Here is a 17,902-nt window from a genome sequence, read left to right on the forward strand (position 1 = left end):
CCGCCCCTTGGCCTGGCCTTGCGGGAACCCGCTCGCATCCCTGGTGGACTGCCTCTCTGGTTCAGGCATAGGTTCTATTTCCTTCCGTAACCCCTGACCTCAGATCCCCTATGGTTCTGCTTCTGAAGAATTGCTTTAGGAGGCGCCCTGACGTCCTCAAATCTTGCTTAACCCCACGGTTCTCCCAGCCCGGCGGGGGCGGGCAGAAGCGGTGACGAGGCACTTTTTGCAGGCGAGGCGAGGGAAGGGGGAAGGAATAGACCCCGGCATCCTGGAGGGAGATCACGCTGGCTTGCGGAGAGAAGGCATTGGGCTAGGACCAGGTCCTAGTTCTGGACTCTGCTGCACCCCCTACTCCGGTCCTGTGGGTTTGGCAAAGCAGCTGGTAGGGGCATTAGGGCCCATTAGCAAAGGCGAGGTTGTCAGGAGGGAGCCTGAAGCTGGGGGTGGGGGGCGAGTTCGTGTGATAGGAGGCTACTTCTCAGCTGCCACAGCCCTGGAGCAGGTGGTCAGCACGTGGAGGGGGGGTGGAGGAGGTTCCCCGCAACAGATGGCCCTAGACAAGGGGGGGGGGGTCTGGCCATCTGCACCTGGAGCCGCCTTGTGAGCTCCTCCCCCTTAGTGCAGAGAGAAAAGAACTGGGGGGAAGGGAAAGGGTGCCTTTATTCGGAGAGACGGATCGGCACCCACCCCCATCCTCCAATACACAGGCTGGAACCCCGGAAGAAGGCAGCTGGTAGAGCGAGGGAGGCAAAGGTGAGGACCGCCTCCAACAGCCACCATCTCCCCTTTCTCCTGCGGATCCTGGGAGACCCGCGGCCGAGGGGCGCCCCCTCCAGACGAGAGTGAACCCCATGAAGGGACCAAGGGCTCACTTAGATGAAGGCAGGAATCTGCTGACTGCAAGCTTTAGAATTCCAGGATGCCCACTTTGGATCAGGGCGCTAACTCCAGGGGCCCGAAGATCCAAGGCAAGGAACTAGACTCTGGAGCCAGGACAGAGGGGGAGGGGGCAAGAAGAGCCGTAACAGAGGACCGCCCGCTGTGGAGCTGGTATCCCTGGATGGAGTCTGTCATGGGGGTCGGCAGGGAGGTCCTTCTAGTCAGGAGGCTGCTGGCAGTGGCAGTGCCTGGCGACTGGCCCAGTAACGGTGGTAGGTGTCTTGGAAGAGGTCCCGGCAGGCGATGTGGGCGTGGAGACGAGCACAGGCTAAGAAAGCCCCAGCTAGCTTGCGGTGCAGGGCGTAGGTCTCCTCAGGGGGTGGGCGCAGCCGGTGCCGGAGCATCACCGGGATGAGGCCCTGGATTCGGCGGGCCGTCTCTCCAGCTCCGAAGTCGTAGGGACTGGAGGCAGCAAAGGGCTCCCCCAGGATCATCACTGCCTCCACGTGGGCGTCGGAGAATGCCTAGGGTGGGGATGGCAGATGCATCCAGACGGACACAATGTCCTCTGATTACTTCAGAAGAGGCAAACTGCAAGGGCTGGGGCGTGACTCACTGGCAGAGCTTGCCTAGAATCCCCCAGTGAGGGGCTGGGCTGGGGCGGGGCTCAGTGGTGGAGGACTTGTATTGCTAGCCCAAATCCCCTAGGAGTAATAAGTAGTCACTGGCTATCCCCAACATCCCCAGTTACTCTCAAAGAGCCCAGGCTTTCTACAGACAAGTAGCCTCTCGGCTCCTCAAACCTAGGATCCCCAAATAGAAATAGTGCCCCCCCAGTAGCCACACCCTCCAATCCACCCCGGGGCTCCTCAGTATAGACTAGTCTCCCCTGGGATAGAAACACAGTCTGTGCTCCCCCTCATCCTTCTCCTGCATCCTCCACTCCCAAAAGACACTAGCCCCCTAAAGAAGACAGCAACAAACACACCAGCCCCTTCTGCTCAGTGGCTACCGACCTTGGTTTCAAAGCCTGTGAGGAATTTGAGATCCTGGGATTTCTTCAGGACTCGATCTCTGTCTCCATCAGCAGCAGCCTTCACCACCTGGGGTGTGAGAGGACAGACCAGTGCGGTCAAGGGAGGCTTTGGGGTTTTGTTTGTTTTGAGGCAGTCTGACCTCACCTCGTGCCTCCAGCTGCAGGAGTTGAAGGATTATGGGTCTGCACCATCACACCAGACTACAAGGGAGGGTCTAGACAATAGGAAATACCAGCCAGAGGTTGAAGCAGTGCATCCCTACAATCCCAGTACTCAGGAGGCCGGTCAGGGTTATGAGTTCAAAGCCAGCCTGGACTACCAGGTAACACTGTTAAAAAGGAAAGGAGGAAGGGAGGGAGAGAGCAGGGAGGGGATATCTTGCCCAACCTGGATCCACCTCCATTTTCACTGACTGACTCTTTCTAGAAGCTTCCCCCTCCCTACTCTGTCCCTGCTGAATGGTGAGAGCCTGCGGGTGGCAATGGCAGGGCACTGCCACCCACTTCGAAGGCAGGACTGTCTGCAAGCTCCAGCATGAGTGGCCCAGTGGCCCATCTGTTGATGGGTCCAGACACCAGCCAAGAATGGAACAACCGAACGGTGTCTCAGGTTGCCAGAGCGCCATCGCCCCCACTGGATTTTGAGCCCCCTGGGTGTAGGGATTCTAGATGGGTCCAGAGACACTGGGCATGAGACACAGCACTCAGGGTGCCCCTAATTAGCCTTGCTGTGGAGCTAAGTTCCCGTCCAGTCCTGAAGAGGGAGACTCCGAAGTACCTGTACCAGTTGCTGGGGTTCAGAGGATGCTAGGACCTGTAGGGGGGCCTCTACTTTCTCATCTATTAAATGGGAGTGAGGAACTCTGGTTCCTCCTGGGATCACTGTGTGGGGCTCAGCACTGTGCCCGCACCGCAGGCTACTCTAGCTGTTACTGGCTCTCGTTGGCTCTCCCTGGGCCCCTGTGCAGAAGAGGCCGGCTCAGGGCAGGGAGAGGAGCCTGTCCAGCCCTGACCCACTGCATTGCTCTTTTCTTTGGGAGGGAATAATGCTGTAGCTCCCCCTGCCTGTGGCTGTCTGGCCATCTGTTAGAGTTCCATATAAATTTCCTTTTTCTTTTTTAAAAGATAGCTCAGCTGTTAAAGGCGCTGATAAGCCTGATGACCCGAATTTGATCCTCAGGCCCCACAGATCCCACATGGTGCAAAGAGAACTGATTCCAGCAGATGTTCCTCTGACCTCCTCATGTGTCCCATGGTGTATGCGAGCACGTGTGTGGTGTCTGTGTGTGTGTACACATATATACATACATGTGTGTACATGTATGCATGTATGTATGTGTATATATACATACGTGTGTATGTATGTGTGTATATATATACTTGTGTGTGTATATACATGTGTGTGTGTATGTATGTATGTGTGTGTGTAAATATATACACATATATACATACGTGTGTATACACACACACACATACAATGCACCTAAAAATAAACAAACAGGGTTTCACTATGAAACTCAGGCTGGCCTTGAACTCATGATTCTCCTGTCCTGTCCTCTCCCAAGTACTCTGATTATCGGCCACCAACAGTTTTGGTTTTTGTTGTTGTTTGTTTTATTTGAAAAGGTTAAGGTGGTTTTTGGAAGGGGGTGTCCATGGAAAATGGATGGTTCAAGTGCTCGGGGAGGCCTTGGCTTTATGGCTAAAATGGCCTGTGTGTGTGTGGGGGGGGGTTGGGTCACCAGTTCTTCCTTGTCGGCAGTTAGAGGTGGCCTAAAAGTTCTCAGGCTAGAGCCCGTCCTTGGCCGTGTCCCCAGCACCTTTCTCCTTCTTCAAGACTGTCAGCGCCCATGGTCCTGTGTTCACTAGGTGTCTTCCCACTGGCTCCTCCACAACTTCTCACAGCCCCCTGGGAGTTTTCAACTCCATTGCTCCTCCCCTCCTCAAACCCTTTCTGAAGCACCCCAGGAGACAGAGTGCCTACTGAAAAGGGGCCTAGCACCCAGAATGTCTTGGCTCTACCCAACACCTGCCTGTCCAATCAGAACATGAGTTTCCCTTGGATCTCTGTATGAAGGCCAGAGAACGGCTTTGCATCCTCTGCTTGCAGATGGTTATGAGTCCTTATGGGTGCTGAGCTGGGGCATGGTGGTTTGAATGGCCCCCAAAGGCTCATAGGTTTGAATACTGAATACTTGGTCCCCAGTTGGTGAAACTATTTAGGAAGGACTAGGAGGTATGAATTTGTTGCAAGAAGTGTGGGTTGGCTTTTAGGTTTCAAAAGCCCACACCAGGCATAGTTAACTCTCTCTCTGCTTCCTGCTTGTGGACCAAATGTAAACTCTCAGCTGCTGGTCCAGTGCCATGCCAGCCTGCTGCCACACTCATGCCTTGATGGTCATGGACTCACCCTCTGAAACTGCAAGCAAGCCCCCAATCAAATGCTTTCTTTTATAAGTTGCCTTGGTAATGGTGTTTCTTCACAACACTATTACAGTGACTAGGACTCTGGGTCCTCTGTAAGGCCAGCAAATACTTTAACTGCTGAGCCATCTCTCCAGCCCCTAAATGACCATTTCTGTTCAGAAGCGCCAGCATGCAGAAAGGATTTTCCTAAATTCCCTCCTTTGGTCATTTGAATAAGAATGGCCCCATAGGCTCATATATTTGAATGTTTAGTCACCAGGGAGTAGAACTCTTTGAAAGGATTAAAAAGATCAAAATGCATGGCCTTAGCCAGGTGGTGGTGGACGCCTTGACTCTCAGCACTCAAGAGGCAGAGGCAAGCCGATCTCTGTGAGTTTGAGGCCAGCCTGGTCTACAGAGTGAGTTTCAGGATGGCAGGACTACACAAAGAAACCATGTCTTGAACATTCCCCTCCCGCAAAAAAAAAAAAAAAAAAAAAAAAGAGGTATGGAGGAAGTATGTCACGGATGGGTGGGGTGTGGGCTCTGAGATGTCAAAAGTTCATGCCAGGCCCAGTCTCTCTGCCTGTGGATCAGGATGTAGCTCTTAGCTTGCATCACACCGGCCTGCTGCCATGCTCCATGCTGTGATCATAACAGACTAAGCCCCTGAAACTGTAGGAAGTCCCCAATTAAATGCTTTCCTTTATAAGAGTTGCTTTGCTGGGCAGTGGTGGCGCATGCCTTTAATCCCAGCACTCGGAAGGCAGAGGCAGGTGGATCCCTGTGAGTTCGAGGCCAGCCTAGTCTACAGAGTGAGATCCAGGACAGGCACCAAAACTACACAAAGAAACCCTGTCTCAAAAAAACAAAACAAAACAAACAAACAAAGAGTTGCTTTGGTCATGGTATCTTCACAGCAACAGAACAGTGACAAAGGTGACTCTTGACCTTTGCACATTTATCTAGATGTCCTTCTAGCTTCTTACTGACTATCCTTTGCATCCCTTAGCTCTCAGCTCAAAATCTCCTCCTCCAGGAAGCCTTTCTTGGATCCTCAATCTGCGACAGGTTCTTCTAGACTCTCACAATGCCCTCCATTTCTCAGCCTAGCCCTAACCCTCTACGTCCTTAACTGTCGCACTACTGTGGGACACAGACGGTGAGCTCTGTGATGGGGAGACTGGGGCCGGGGAGTAGGGCTTGGCACCAAGGGGATGTCAGAGAATGTCAGAAGTGACAGCTAGAAGAATGGGAAACCCCAGCTGCATGTAGGTAGACACAAGTCTCTGCAGCCTCTGAGACGGACTGACTTAGAAGGAAGAAATGGAAGAACCAAGTAGGTGAGGAAGTATTCCCTGAGGAGCTACAACTTCCTGTGAAGTGCAGGCTGGATGCCAAGATCCTGGACAGGGTGACAATCTCTGGTCCTTCTCTCAGAAGAGGGCTGAGCAAGGGCTAGAACATGGCTCTGAACCCAGACTATCTGCAACCCACAGGCATGCTAGGATTTTGGGGAATTGCTTTCTAAGCCTCAGTTGTTCACCTGTAAAATGGGACTCCGAGTGGCCCTGGCCGCTTTCAATTATATACTACTTGTAATAATACTAAGTGGTTGGTGGTTATTAGCTATTATTAATATTACTATTAATATTAATACTATGTAGTCTTGGCTGGTCTGGACTCACAGGGATCCACTTGCTTCTGCTCCTGAATGCTGAGATTAAAGGCGTGTGCCACATCTGGCCTCTAGGAAATTGTGGATACTAAGCAAGCACCCCACCGCTGAACAACACTCAGAGCCTCTGGTAGATTCTAGGTGAGTGATCTGCCTCCATCATGCCCCTCACTGGTGGAGCCAATGGAAGTGCCCAACTATGAAGCTACAGTCCTAGCCCTCTTTTTACTTTTATTTTGAGACAGGGTCTCACTAGGTTGCTCAGGCTGGCTGGCCTTGAACTCACCTGTAGCATAGGCAGGCTCTGAACTTGCAATCAGTCATCTTCCCTTGGCCTCCTCAGTAGCTACCAGGCCTGGCTTATTTGTTATTTCTTTTAAAGTTGAGAGAGAGAGAGAGAGAGAGAGAGAGAGAGAGAGAGAGAGAGAGAGAGGGAACCGGGGTTGTGGCATGTGGATGTACCACACACAAGTGTTGAGGTGAGAGGATGTGAAGGAGTCAGTCCCCTCCCTCCTCCATGTGGGTTCCAGGAATCACAGTCAGGGCAGCAGGCACTCTAGTGTGAACCATCTTGAAGGCCATATTTCTTAGTTCCAGTTCACATTTCCCTCTTACCCTGTCCTCACTATCTAGCTTGAGCTTTGGCCCTTCAGAAGCCCCAGGGATGGGGGTACTCACCTCAATGTAATGGTCTGTGAATTCTGTTCCAAATGCCCGGCTTGCACCAAAGTCCAGTAATGTCACCTGGGAACAATGGGTGACAGGAATATGGCGAGAGGCTGATATCCTCACTTTCAACTGAAGTAGCCAGGACCCATGTTCCTCTCCCCTGCAGCCTCACTTCCACTATTTAGCCACACCTCTAGACCCTCACTGGTGATTAAGGGCAAACACTGTATCACCAGGCCATATATCCAGGCTCTTGTTGGTGGATATGAGGCCAGGCCTCTGTGGTTGAGCCACAGCCCTAGCCTCCCACTGGTGCATTCTAGGCAGGTGCTCTGCCCCAGATGCTCCCCACTGGTGCATTCTAGGCAGGTGCTCTCCCCCTGCTGCTCCCCACTGGTGCATTCTAGGCAGGTGCTCTCCCCCAGCTGCTCCCCACTGGTGCATTCTAGGCAGGTGCTCTCCCCCAGCTGCTCCCCACTGGTGCATTCTAGGCAGGTGCTCTGCCCCAGATGCTCCCCACTGGTGCATTCTAGGCAGGTGCTCTCCCCCAGTCGCTCCCCACTGGTGCATTCTAGGCAGGTGCTCTCCCCCAGCTGCTCCCACTGGTGCATTCTAGGCAGGTGCTCTCCCCCTGCTGCTCCCCACTGGTGCATTCTAGGCAGGTGCTCTCCCCCAGCCGCTCCCCACTGGTGCATTCTAGGCAGGTGCTCTCCCCCAGCCGCTCCCCACTGGTGCATTCTAGGCAGGTGCTCTGCCCCAGCCGCTCCCCACTGGTGCATTCTAGGCAGGTGCTCTCCCCCAGCCGCTCCCCACTGGTGCATTCTAGGCAGGTGCTCTGCCCCAGCCGCTCCCCACTGGTGCATTCTAGGCAGGTGCTCTGCCCCAGATGCTCCCCACTGGTGCATTCTAGGCAGGTGCTCTGCCCCAGATGCTCCCACTGGTGCATTCTAGGCAGGTGCTCTCCCCCAGCTGCTCCCCACTGGTGCATTCTAGGCAGGTGCTCTCCCCCAGCTGCTCCCCACTGGTGCATTCTAGGCAGGTGCTCTGCCCCAGCTGCTCCCCACTGGTGCATTCTAGGCAGGTGCTCTGCCCCAGCCGCTCCCCACTGGTGCATTCTAGGCAGGTGCTCTGCCCAGATGCTCCCCACTGGTGCATTCTAGGCAGGTGCTCTGCCCCAGATGCTCCCCACTGGTGCATTCTAGGCAGGTGCTCTCCCCCAGCCGCTCCCCACTGGTGCATTCTAGGCAGGTGCTCTGCCCCAGCCGCTCCCCACTGGTGCATTCTAGGCAGGTGCTCTGCCCCAGCCGCTCCCCACTGGTGCATTCTAGGCAGGTGCTCTCCCCCAGCCGCTCCCCACTGGTGCATTCTAGGCAGGTGCTCTGCCCCAGCCGCTCCCCACTGGTGCATTCTAGGCAGGTGCTCTGCCCCAGCCGCTCCCCACTGGTGCATTCTAGGCAGGTGCTCTGCCCCAGCCGCTCCCCACTGGTGCATTCTAGGCAGGTGCTCTGCCCCAGCTGCTCCCCACTGGTGCATTCTAGGCAGGTGCTCTCCCCCAGCCGCTCCCCACTGGTGCATTCTAGGCAGGTGCTCTCCCCCAGCCGCTCCCCACTGGTGCATTCTAGGCAGGTGCTCTCCCCCAGCCGCTCCCCACTGGTGCATTCTAGGCAGGTGCTCTGCCCCAGATGCTCCCCACTGGTGCATTCTAGGCAGGTGCTCTCCCCCAGCCGCTCCCCACTGGTGCATTCTAGGCAGGTGCTCTGCCCCAGCCGCTCCCCACTGGTGCATTCTAGGCAGGTGCTCTGCCCCAGCCGCTCCCCACTGGTGCATTCTAGGCAGGTGCTCTGCCCCAGATGCTCCCCACTGGTGCATTCTAGGCAGGTGCTCTCCCCCAGCCGCTCCCCACTGGTGCATTCTAGGCAGGTGCTCTCCCCCAGCCGCTCCCCACTGGTGCATTCTAGGCAGGTGCTCTCCCCCAGCCGCTCCCCACTGGTGCATTCTAGGCAGGTGCTCTGCCTCAGATGCTCCCCACTGGTGCATTCTAGGCAGGTGCTCTCCCCCAGCTGCTCCCCACTGGTGCATTCTAGGCAGGTGCTCTGCCCCATCCGCTCCCCACTGGTGCATTCTAGGCAGGTGCTCTGCCCCAGCCGCTCCCCACTGGTGCATTCTAGGCAGGTGCTCTGCCCCAGCCGCTCCCCACTGGTGCATTCTAGGCAGGTGCTCTGCCCCAGCTGCTCCCCACTGGTGCATTCTAGGCAGGTGCTCTGCCCCAGCTGCTCCCCACTGGTGCATTCTAGGCAGGTGCTCTGCCCAGCTGCTCCCCACTGGTGCATTCTAGGCAGGTGCTCTGCCCCAGATGCTCCCCACTGGTGCATTCTAGGCAGGTGCTCTCCCCCAGCCGCTCCCCACTGGTGCATTCTAGGCAGGTGCTCTCCCCCAGCCGCTCCCCACTGGTGCATTCTAGGCAGGTGCGCTGCCCCAGCCGCTCCCCACTGGTGCATTCTAGGCAGGTGCGCTGCCCCAGCTGCTCCCCACTGGTGCATTCTAGGCAGGTGCGCTGCCCCAGCTGCTCCCCACTGGTGCATTCTAGGCAGGTGCTCTCCCCCAGCCGCTCCCCATTGGTGCATTCTAGGCAGGTGCTCTCCCCCAGCTGCTCCCCACTGGTGCATTCTAGGCAGGTGCTCTAAGACTGAGCTTTAGTGCTAACCTTCTTTTTGTTGTTTTTCGAAACAGTTCATTCTCACTATGTAGTCAAGGCTGCCTCTGCCTCCTGAGTGCTACGATTACAGACGTGAGCCATCATACCCAGCTTATTTGCCTCAAATGCAAATCTTGGGCCCATAAAATAACTAAGAGAATAAGACATCTGAAAAAGTAAGTGAATACATACAAGTCCTACTCCTCAGCTTAAATATGAACACCACCCACACAGGTTTATTCCTCCCTCGCCTATATACTCCCAGGACCTTCTCCAGGGTTATCAATTCCTGAAACTAATATCATTAGATAATTTCCTGAGTACTGGAGAGATGGCTCAGTAGTTAAGAACACTTGCTGGTCTTTCAGAGGACTCGGGTTCCATTCCCAGCACCCACATTAGCTGTCTCTAACTCCAGTTCCAGGGGATCCAATGCCTTCTTCTGTCCTCCTCAGGCATTGCACACACATGGCACATAGTATACATGCAGGCAAAACACCCATACACAGAAATTCTAAGATAATAATTTTAAAAATTAAATTTTTTCCTGAAATCTCCATGCACATCCTCTACATTCATATGTAGGCACAGATCATGCCTAGTAATAGTTCTATAATTTAAAGCTTCATATATACAGAGAAGCCAGGCCTGGGGACACATGTCTGCAATTCCAAACAAGCAGAAGGATTATGAATTCAGTGCTGACCTAGGCTACATAGTGAGTGCCAGAAAACTTTCAATAGTGTTTACAATAATTGTCCTGTAATTTGTACTTGGGGCCTACATTGCTTGTAGTTTTCCCCATCATGGTATTTGGTTTATTTATATTTAAAAAATATATTTATATTTTTAAAAGATTTATTGTATGTGTATGGGTGTTCTGCCTACCAGAACTGATGTACCCTGATTCACACCCCAAGGAACCAACCTGGTGGCTGGAGGCATCGTACAGGAAGTTGGCCCAGTTGGGATCTGTCTGCATGAATCTGAACTCAAACAGTTCCCTCAGACACAGCCTCAGGAGCTGAAAGCAAATCTGAAGGAGGAAGAAGAAGACGTCTCAGTGGGGTGTTCTGCCTGGTCCTCCTGGCCAAGGGAGAAAGTTTGTGCCTGGCCCTTCTCCCTTTCCATCCCCAAAAAAGACGTACCTGATTCCGGATGTCCTGACTCAGGCCTTGGCACTGGTCTAGAGGGATCCCCCCAGCCAGCTCCATGCCCAGCACACGTGTAGTGCACAGCTCCTGTATCACAGCTGGCACCCGGAAGAAGGGGTCGTCCGCCAAGAGCTTCCTGGAGCAGGAAGAAGGCGAGGATGAGAGAAACTTCATGCTTTAGAGAGCAGAGGCTGGGTTTGAACTGGCTGCTTTACTGAGAGGCCCTTCAGACCTCACTGCTCTAGGCTTTCCTTTCCTTCCCACTTCTCTGGCTTGGCTGCCTTGGGTGACTGGAATTTAACAGACGTTGTTGTATTGCCTTGTCTTTTATTGCATGTTGCTGGAGACCCAGTTACCACTTCCCTCCTACCAATCCTTCTCTGACTTCTGGTGACTCGATGGTGAGCTCAGAAAATTTAGTTCATGCATCACTTAAAAATAACTAGTTTAGCCGGGCGGTGGTGGCGTACGCCTTTAATCCCAGCACTTGGGAGGCAGAGGCAGGCGGATCTCTGTGAGTTCAAGGCCAGCCTTGGCTACCAAGTGAGTTCCAGGACAGGCTCCAAAGCTACAGAGAGAAACCCTGTCTCCAAAAACAAAAGCAACAAGAACAAATAACTAGTGTATAGCCAGTGAGATGGCTTAGGGAATAAATAAAGGCACTTGTGGCATATGACCTGAGTTTGATTCCAGGGCCCACATATTCCTAAAGTTGTCCTCTGATCCCCACATGCATGCTGTAGCATGCACACACTGGAGTGTATGCACATGTACACACAACACTCAATGATACATATTACAAATTATTTTTTTTTTTAAGTTTTTAAGTCTATGGCTCTACACTGATAGTCACCAGTTACTCCTTGGAGTCACTAAAGAGTTTCAGTTACTTGTGGTAAACCTTGGTCTAAGCTGGATGTGGTAGTGCATGTCTGTAAACCTAGCACTGGGGAGTGGAGGCAGGAGGTCAGGACTTCAAGGTCAGCCTCTGTGACACAGAACATTCCAGGTCAGCCAGGGCACATGATAAGATGCTGTTTCAAAAAGCAGGTAAGCAAGCGAGAGAAAAAAGAAGCGAGCTGGAGAGATGGCTCAACAGTTAAGAGCACTAGCTGGTCTTCCAGAGAGCCTGAGTTCAACTCCCAGCACCCACATGGTTCACAACTGTCTAGAATGTCAGTTCCCGGGGACCTGATGCCCTCTTCTGGCTTTTGAGTGCACTACATGTAGATGGTGCAAGACACACACACAAGCAAAACATCTGTACCCATAAAGCAAAAATAAATATGCATTAAAAAAAGGAAATTCCTGCTGAGTGGTGACCCACACCTTAGTCCCATCACTTGGAAGGCAGAGGCAGGCAGATCTCTGTGAAATTGAGACTAGCCTGGGCTACAGAGCGAGATCACAGTCAAGGCCATACAAAGAAACCCTGTCTCAGGGGGAAAAAGGAAGGAAGGAAGGAAGGAAGGAAGGAAGGAAGGAAGGAAGGAAGGAAGGAAGGAAGGAAAAGTCCAGCTTTAAATTTACAAATTTTAAGTTGCATACCATTCTGAGCAGTATGATAAAAATTAACCCCACCCTGTTTGGAACAGGAATCACGTACTTGTCCAGTATAAGCATGGTATACATGGTAATACACTTCCCTTCTGAGAGTCCTTAGCCATTTTAGCAGGTTGACTGTTGAATATTTCAATGGCAGTACTTTCTTTAAGTGAAAAGACAAAATGCTCAGGTTCAATGAGGAAAAAAACATAGTCCATTAAGATTCTTAGTAAGAACAAATCTACCTGTGAAATTGTGAGGAAGAGAACTCTGTGCTAGTTTTACTACAAGCTGCAAAAGTTACACCCACAATGCATGACAAATGCTTGCTTAAGGTGAGTAAGGCACCGTGAAAAGTAACATAGGCCTCTAAACCCAGCATTCAGAAGGCTGAGGCAGGAGGATGACAGCCTGAACAAAGGTGAAAGGTATTCAATTTGTGGGCAAAAGCCTGGAATAGAAATCTTCCTAGAAACATCAACATGTTGCAGCAGAAAACACTGTCCCTAATTTGTAAGTCTGACTTCTACATACATACGTACAGGGACAAAAACAGTCTACGCAGGGTTTAGAACTAACTAAGGGTGTCTAGGAATTTGTCCCCTGTAGATGCAGGAGGGTCCTGTACTCTGAACAGTGGTAAATAAATCGAAGAATCCTTTTCTGACCTAGATGTGGTGGTGGATGCCGGTAATCTCAGCAACTGGGAGCTGGAGGCAAGAAGGATATGCGTGCTATAATACACTTCCCTCCCAGGAGTACCTATTTCAGCAGGTAGACAGTCGCAACATTACAGTGGGAGTGTTCCCTGTCATAGACCAGTCTACCATTGAGACCCTGGTGTGGTGTACATGCTTACAATCCAGCATGTATACCACACCAGGGTCTCAGTGGTAGACTGTTGAGTTCACCAGGTGAGTTCAAGGGTTTCCTCAGCCAGATAGGGACTAGGAGGCTAGTCTGGGCTACATGGCATTCTAGCCCCAAAACAAACAACAAAGGGCCAAGGAGATAGCTCCGTGAATAAGATACCACATAAGCATGAGGACCCAAGTTTATCACCGGAACCCATGGGTTGAGTGTGGTGCACACAACTGTAATCCCAGACGTGGGGAAGCAGCAACAGGTGGTCCCTAGGGCTCAATGGGCAGCAGGCTAACCTGCTTGTCGAGTTCTGGGCCAGAGAGAGGTGCTGTCTCAAAAACAGATGGGACCTAACTAGGGCTGTTCTCTGGCATCCACATGCCTTGAACATACATGAACACACCCGTACAGACATCACCTCCCCGATAAAGACAGAAGTCCTTCTTTGGTACTGGACATGCTGGTGTGGGTGGATGGGTGACAGAGCCAGCCTCAGGCCAACAGAGGGATGAGTGATAAACTGAGGGACATGTGTCCAGTAGACCAGGGGTGAGTGAGGAACTGTGGGGACATTGAGAACAGGCAGATGGGAAGGCACCAGAGGTATGAGGAAGGCTTTGGGGGATCCTGGGAAAATGTCCTCAGATCCTACATGAGGCTGCTCTGGTCTGTCATCCTGTGTCACTGTGCTCTGCAGTGTCCTGCTTTGGGCTGGTGTTTAGTCCTAGTTTATGTGGTCTCTGATACTGGCTCTACTTCTCAAGAGCCAGGGCTGTCCTAAGTATTTAATCAGCACACCTCCCCTATGAGAACGCTCTCCTGAGGCCACTGTACAGAATCAGGCCACCTGATAAGCCTTACAGCCTGGTAAGGGCTGACCCGAGACTGAATCCCAAATTCATCAGGGTCCAGGGCACGCTTTTTGAATGATTTTTGTCTGGATTGTCTCCTCACCCTGTCTCCTGAGCATGGAGTCATGCTGGGAGTCATAGCAGACTCGTGAGCCATACGGTAGGGGTTCCTCTCAAGGTGCCTCTTGTTTTTTGTTTTTTTGCTTTTTGAGATGGTGTCTCATATAGCCCAGGCTGCCTCTGACTCAGCTGTGTTGCAGAGGATGACCTTGAACTTCTAATCTTGCAGTTTCCATCTCCTGAGTGTTAGGATTATAGGCATGAGCCACCATACCTGGACTATGTGATGCTGGGGATCGAACCCAGAGCACGACGTATGCTATGCAAACACCCACTAGCTACACCCTCAGACTTGAGTTGTCCTTAATTGTTACACATGACAATAATTCCAAGATACAGCCACACTGTTCTGTATAGCTATAGTCTGTTCATTTTCCTCTTCATACGGTCTGCCATTGAGACCCGGATGTGGCGGCACAGCAGTGAAGAGGCGGAGGCAGCAGGCTCAGGAGTGTAAAGCCGTCCCAGGCACATAGTGAGTTTGAGAACAGCCCAGGCTGCATACTGAGATCCTGTCTCAAAAAATAAGGGGGGGGGGGGGAGAAGGGGAGTTGGCTAGAGAGATGGCTCAGCAGTTGGGAGCATGTTTGCTGTTCTTCCAGAGGACTCCAGTTCTGTTCCCAGTGCTCACCTTAGGGTGTTCACAACTGCCTATAATGCTAGCTCCAACAGAATCCGAAGTCTCACATTTAAAATAATTAAAATAAATAAATAAAATTTTTTTTAAAGATTCAACTGGTAATTGAAAACACCATAAAAGCCAGGTATGGGGCATGCCTGTAATCCCAGCACTTGGGAGGCAGAGTCAGAATGATTGGAGCAAGTTCAAGGTCAGCCAGGGCTACATAGTGAGACCCTATCTCAAAAACAAAAATAAAACCACCATAACTTGTTTGTCCACCTTGCTGGATAGATCCGATAGATTTGGGTTCCTAGGCTGGGATGTGTACACATTGGTGCTTTAAGCATTCTAGAAAACTCTGATGGTATACAACAATATACATGTCCATATAGAATTTATCAAGAAGGCTGATGGTAGGGTTGCTGGGTATGTGGACATAGGGCTCCTTAGGAACTAAGGACATGGCTCAGTGGGTAAGCAGCTTGCCACACAGCAGGAGGACTAGAGTTTGACCCCAGAACCCTGTAAACAGTCACAAATAAAAAAAGGCACTATGCACCTGTAAACCCAACACCAAGGAGACAGACACAGGGGGATCCCTGGGTCCACCGGCCAGCCAGTCAGTCCAATCAGGGAGTTCTAGTTTCAGCAAGAGATTCAATCTCAAAAAAGAAGGCGGAAGGGCTGGATAGATGGCTCCTGTTAGAAGCTGGCTGCTCTTCCAGAAGACCCAGATTTGGTTCCCAGCATCCACCTAGTGACTCACAGCCATCTATAATTCCAGTTCCAGGAGGACTCAAACCCTCTTCTGGTCTCTGTGGGCACTGCATCAATGTGGTGCACAGACACATATGCATGCACAAAGAAAAGAAAAGAAAAGGAAAGGAAAGGAAAGAAAAGAAAAGAAAAAAGGAAAGGAAAGAAAAGAAAAGAAAAGAAAAGAAAAGGAAAGAAAATCCATACATAAAACAAACTAAAAAATTTCTTGGAGTTTTTGTTGGTGTTTTGAAACAGAGTCTCATTATGTAGCCCTGGCTGGCCTGGAACTCTCTATGTAGATGAGGCTGGACTTGAACTTACAGAAATCCACCTGCTTCTGACTGCCAAGTGGTAAGATTAATGGTGTACCTTACTATGCCTGGTTTAAAATAAAATTTAAAAATGAATAAGGTTGAGCTGGCATGGTGGTGCATGCCTTTAATCTCAGTACTGAGGAGACAAAGGTGGATCTCTATAAGTTCAAGGTCCAGGCCAGCAGGAACTATATAGTGAGACGGACCCTAGCTTCCCAGATGTTGACGCTGTTTTTTTCTGCCTATTGTGGAGAAGGAGCTGGTGTCCTCTGGCCCTGATGCTGCAGAATGCTTACCCTCCCTCAGGCTAGCAGGCCTATCTGCACCTCATGGTGCAATTGAACCCCTTTGTGAGACCACAGCAGATATGACACTCTGAGAGAAGTGACCTGTGCAGCCCCCAGAGAGCATGCAAGAATAAGGAATGGATGGATAGATAAAAGAACCAAAGAGAGAGTCTGCTGTGCCATGTGAAGATGAAGACTGCCAGAGGTTAGAGAGTACTTCCATCCAGCCCAGTCCAGATGGGAGGGGGGGAGACTGCTGCCAGGAAGGAGTCCCATCATCCACACACACACACACACACACACACACACACACACACACACACACACACACACCGCCTGTCCCCGCCCCCCCAGAGCCGCCTGGGGGTGTCGGCTTACCTGAAGGTCTGGGCACAAGCAGCCTCTCTTCGGTAGTCACACTCCCAAGCCAGCTCTTGCTGCAAGGTCTGCAGGCTCTGCTCAGCAAACAGCCCTGGGGTGGGGTGGAGGGATGGTAGCTGAGGATGGCTGCCTGTCCCCGGCTCCCATGTGCCATGTGCCCGTCCTCTCTGCTTCCTTACACATTTCTCCTTCTGTGGCTCTCACTGTCCCATGCACTCTGTTCTTGACTTTTACCCCCTTTTTTTCATTCCTCCTTTTTTTTTTTTTTTTTTTTTTCCTGGTTTTCCGAGTCAGGGTTTCTCTGTGTAGCTTTGTGCCTTTCCTGGAACTCACTCTGCAGACCAGGCTGGCCTGGAACTCACAGAGATCCACCTGCCTCTGCCTCCCGAGTGCTGGGATTAAAGGCGTGTGCCACCACTGCCCTATTCCTCCTTTTTTTAAAACAGGCTCTCATGTAGCCCAGGCTGGCCTTCAACTCAATATGCAGACAAGGCTGACTCTGAACTCCTGATCCTCCTGTTTCCACCTCCCAAATACTGGGATTACAGACATGCTACCATGCTTGGCTTTGCATTTGTGATAGGGTCTCTCTATGTAGTCCAGGGTTGACCCAACTTTCAGCAATCCTCCTGCCTCAGATTCCCTGTGCTAAGATTACAAATGTGAGCCACCAGACCCAGTTTACCCACCTCATCTTGGGTTCGCCTTCCCTCTGTCTTTCCCACAACTGTGGTCTCTGTGGAAGTCTGTCTCCTGGGTTTGGCGCTGTCATGGGAACTGCAGCTCTTTTCACCTTGAACTTCCGATCTTCCCACCTTTCCCTCCTGAGTGTGGGGGTCCTGTATGCCTGCACTACCACACCCTATTCGGTATCAGAGCTCAACCCTGGGCTTTGTGCACGCCGGCCTAGCACTCTCCTGCGCTCCATCCCTAGCCGTCTTCGGCCTCTTGTTTATGCTCAACTCACACTGCCTCTTCCTCTCATCTCACTTCTAGGCCTGTCTGCATCTCTACTTCCTCTCTTCCCCACAAGCATACCGTGCTCTGTCTTCTACAGGTGATTGCTCATGGGACGCAACACAAAGGTGCTGCCCACTAGCTTCTCTCTGCTGCTTCTGTGGTTCCCTGCACACTGCACACCAGTCTGTCTGTCTGTCTGTCTGTGCGTTTGATCTGGGCTTGTTTCTTTGTAGCTATGCCACATTCACTCATTCTCACTGAACTTTCTCTGCTTGGCATCCTTTTGTCACCCCTGTGATGTGTATACACTCGATGCTGTCCCAGGCTAGCCCCACTTCCTCTCTTTGGGCATCCCTCCCTTGGTGGGGACAGACAGGGCAACTCACCCTCTGGCAGGCCCACACTCATTTTGAGTAGGGCCAGTAGGTTCTGCACGTCACTCTGGATGCTCTGGGCAACACCTGGGTACTGTCAGGAGGGAGGGGGGTCGGGAGTCACACATACACAGGGACAGCACAGTGCCCGCCCCACTCCCGCCCAGCCTCCCTGCTCACCTGGATCTTCACAGCCACCTCAGTCCCATCCTTTAGCATGCCTTGGTGTACTTGTCCAATGGAGGCAGCAGCAAAGGGCACTTCCTCCAGGGAAGCCACCTTTTCCTGCCAGTCCTTGCCCAGCT

The 17,902-nt window shown here is 51.9% G+C and overlaps 1 protein-coding gene across 5 annotated transcripts in view; it reads right to left on the minus strand.

The window, feature by feature from the left end:
- Positions 1-644: 644 nt before the first annotated feature.
- The window catches only part of Coq8b (coenzyme Q8B), a 26,480-nt gene continuing 9,222 nt past the window's right edge, over positions 645-17,902 (minus strand). For all 5 annotated transcript variants that reach the window (XM_028855068.2, XM_028855069.2, XM_028855066.2 and 2 more), the window contains exons 8-15: positions 17,778-17,902; positions 17,610-17,691; positions 16,261-16,354; positions 10,515-10,656; positions 10,295-10,402; positions 6,681-6,746; positions 1,899-1,985; positions 645-1,406 (exon numbers count right to left, since the gene is read on the minus strand). The exon at positions 17,778-17,902 is cut by the window's right edge and continues 16 nt beyond it. In XM_028855068.2, coding sequence (XP_028710901.1) covers positions 1,104-1,406; positions 1,899-1,985; positions 6,681-6,746; positions 10,295-10,402; positions 10,515-10,656; positions 16,261-16,354; positions 17,610-17,691; positions 17,778-17,902 — 1,007 coding nt within the window. In that variant the 3' untranslated portion in view covers positions 645-1,103. The remainder of the gene's footprint in view (positions 1,407-1,898; positions 1,986-6,680; positions 6,747-10,294; positions 10,403-10,514; positions 10,657-16,260; positions 16,355-17,609; positions 17,692-17,777) is intronic.

This window comes from Peromyscus leucopus, chromosome 1 (assembly GCF_004664715.2).
Source record: "Peromyscus leucopus breed LL Stock chromosome 1, UCI_PerLeu_2.1, whole genome shotgun sequence".
Classification (NCBI taxonomy): Eukaryota; Metazoa; Chordata; class Mammalia; order Rodentia; family Cricetidae; genus Peromyscus; species Peromyscus leucopus.